Source organism: Pterocles gutturalis, unplaced genomic scaffold (genome assembly GCF_000699245.1).
Source record: "Pterocles gutturalis isolate BGI_N339 unplaced genomic scaffold, ASM69924v1 scaffold48668, whole genome shotgun sequence".
Lineage (NCBI taxonomy): Eukaryota > Metazoa > Chordata > Aves > Pterocliformes > Pteroclidae > Pterocles > Pterocles gutturalis.
In genome coordinates, this window is record NW_010124800.1 from 3,856 (window position 1) to 4,847 (window position 992).

The window sequence follows — 992 nt, forward strand, 5'->3', positions numbered from 1 at the left end:
GCTTGGCTCAGGGTCCTTCGTGGATGCACAAGCCTTAAACGTGCAGCTCCCCAGCCTGCACCCCGTGCTGCTCCGCCAGGACTCACCGGTCAGCAGCGTGAAGTGGCAGGGGCTGGTGACGGTGATGAAGGCAGGAGTCATGTACCGTGCCTTCACCCCCTCCGCAGCCATGGCGTCGAGGTTGGGGGTGTCCACGTCCTGGTCATAGTTCCACCGAAAGCCATCGAAGGACACGAGGAGCAGTTTGCTGCGGTGGGATACCAGCTGCACAGGGACAGATCTCGCTAAGGAGAGGGCAGCGAAAAGGAATCCCAGTGAAGTGAACATCCTCACGCCCGCGAACTGGGACAGCCCAGACACCCAGCGAGCCCACATTAATACACGCGGGATGGGACCAAGTTCAGTCCTTATCTAATCGTGCCGCTGCTGATCAGGTGCATGGCTTCAGCCAGCACGCCGTGTCAGAACGAGCCCCTCTGGATTTGTCTAACTGAAGTAAACGAGTTTAACTTTACTTCTGGATCAAACACCAAATCTGCCTCCTCCAGCCGTGGCGCCGGGTGCTGTTCCAGTGCTCAGGAGTGGGAGGAACTGCTCGTGGGGCAGGAGCGTGCGACCGCCTGCCTCCCCACCACCCCATGCCCAGCTGCTGTCCCTCACCCCATTCTGGGTCCCCACAGCCTGTTGCCGTGTCCTTCCCACGTTCCTGGTGCTCGGTGCCCTGCTCTCAGGTCACTAGTTCAGCTTCTAAAGGCAACTCACACCTCCTCGGGAGGCACGCAGCGGCTCAGAAAGGAGCTTGGATTTACCTGAGGTTCTCGAGTGAGGCTTTATGGAGCTACCTGCTGGGGAAGGAGACCCATTCCTGGATCCTGGCTGTGCCGGCAACCCCCAGGGATGCTCCAGGGATGAGCCCGGCTCTGAAGCCCCCGTGTCCCATCAGCCCCCTCCTGCTGCTCAGGCTCTGCGGCTCGCCGTGCCATGGGTGACCC

At 60.9% G+C, this 992-nt stretch overlaps 1 protein-coding gene across 1 annotated transcript in view; it reads right to left on the reverse strand.

Annotated features, from left to right (window-relative positions):
* The window catches only part of ENPP7 (ectonucleotide pyrophosphatase/phosphodiesterase 7), a gene marked incomplete at its 3' end in the record, with an annotated part of 4,169 nt that extends 3,842 nt beyond the window's left edge, over positions 1–327 (reverse strand). Inside the window, exon 1 of the mRNA XM_010078347.1 lies at positions 87–327. Within this exon, the coding sequence (XP_010076649.1) occupies positions 87–327 (241 nt within the window). The remainder of the gene's footprint in view (positions 1–86) is intronic.
* Between the last annotated feature and the right edge of the window lie 665 nt (positions 328–992).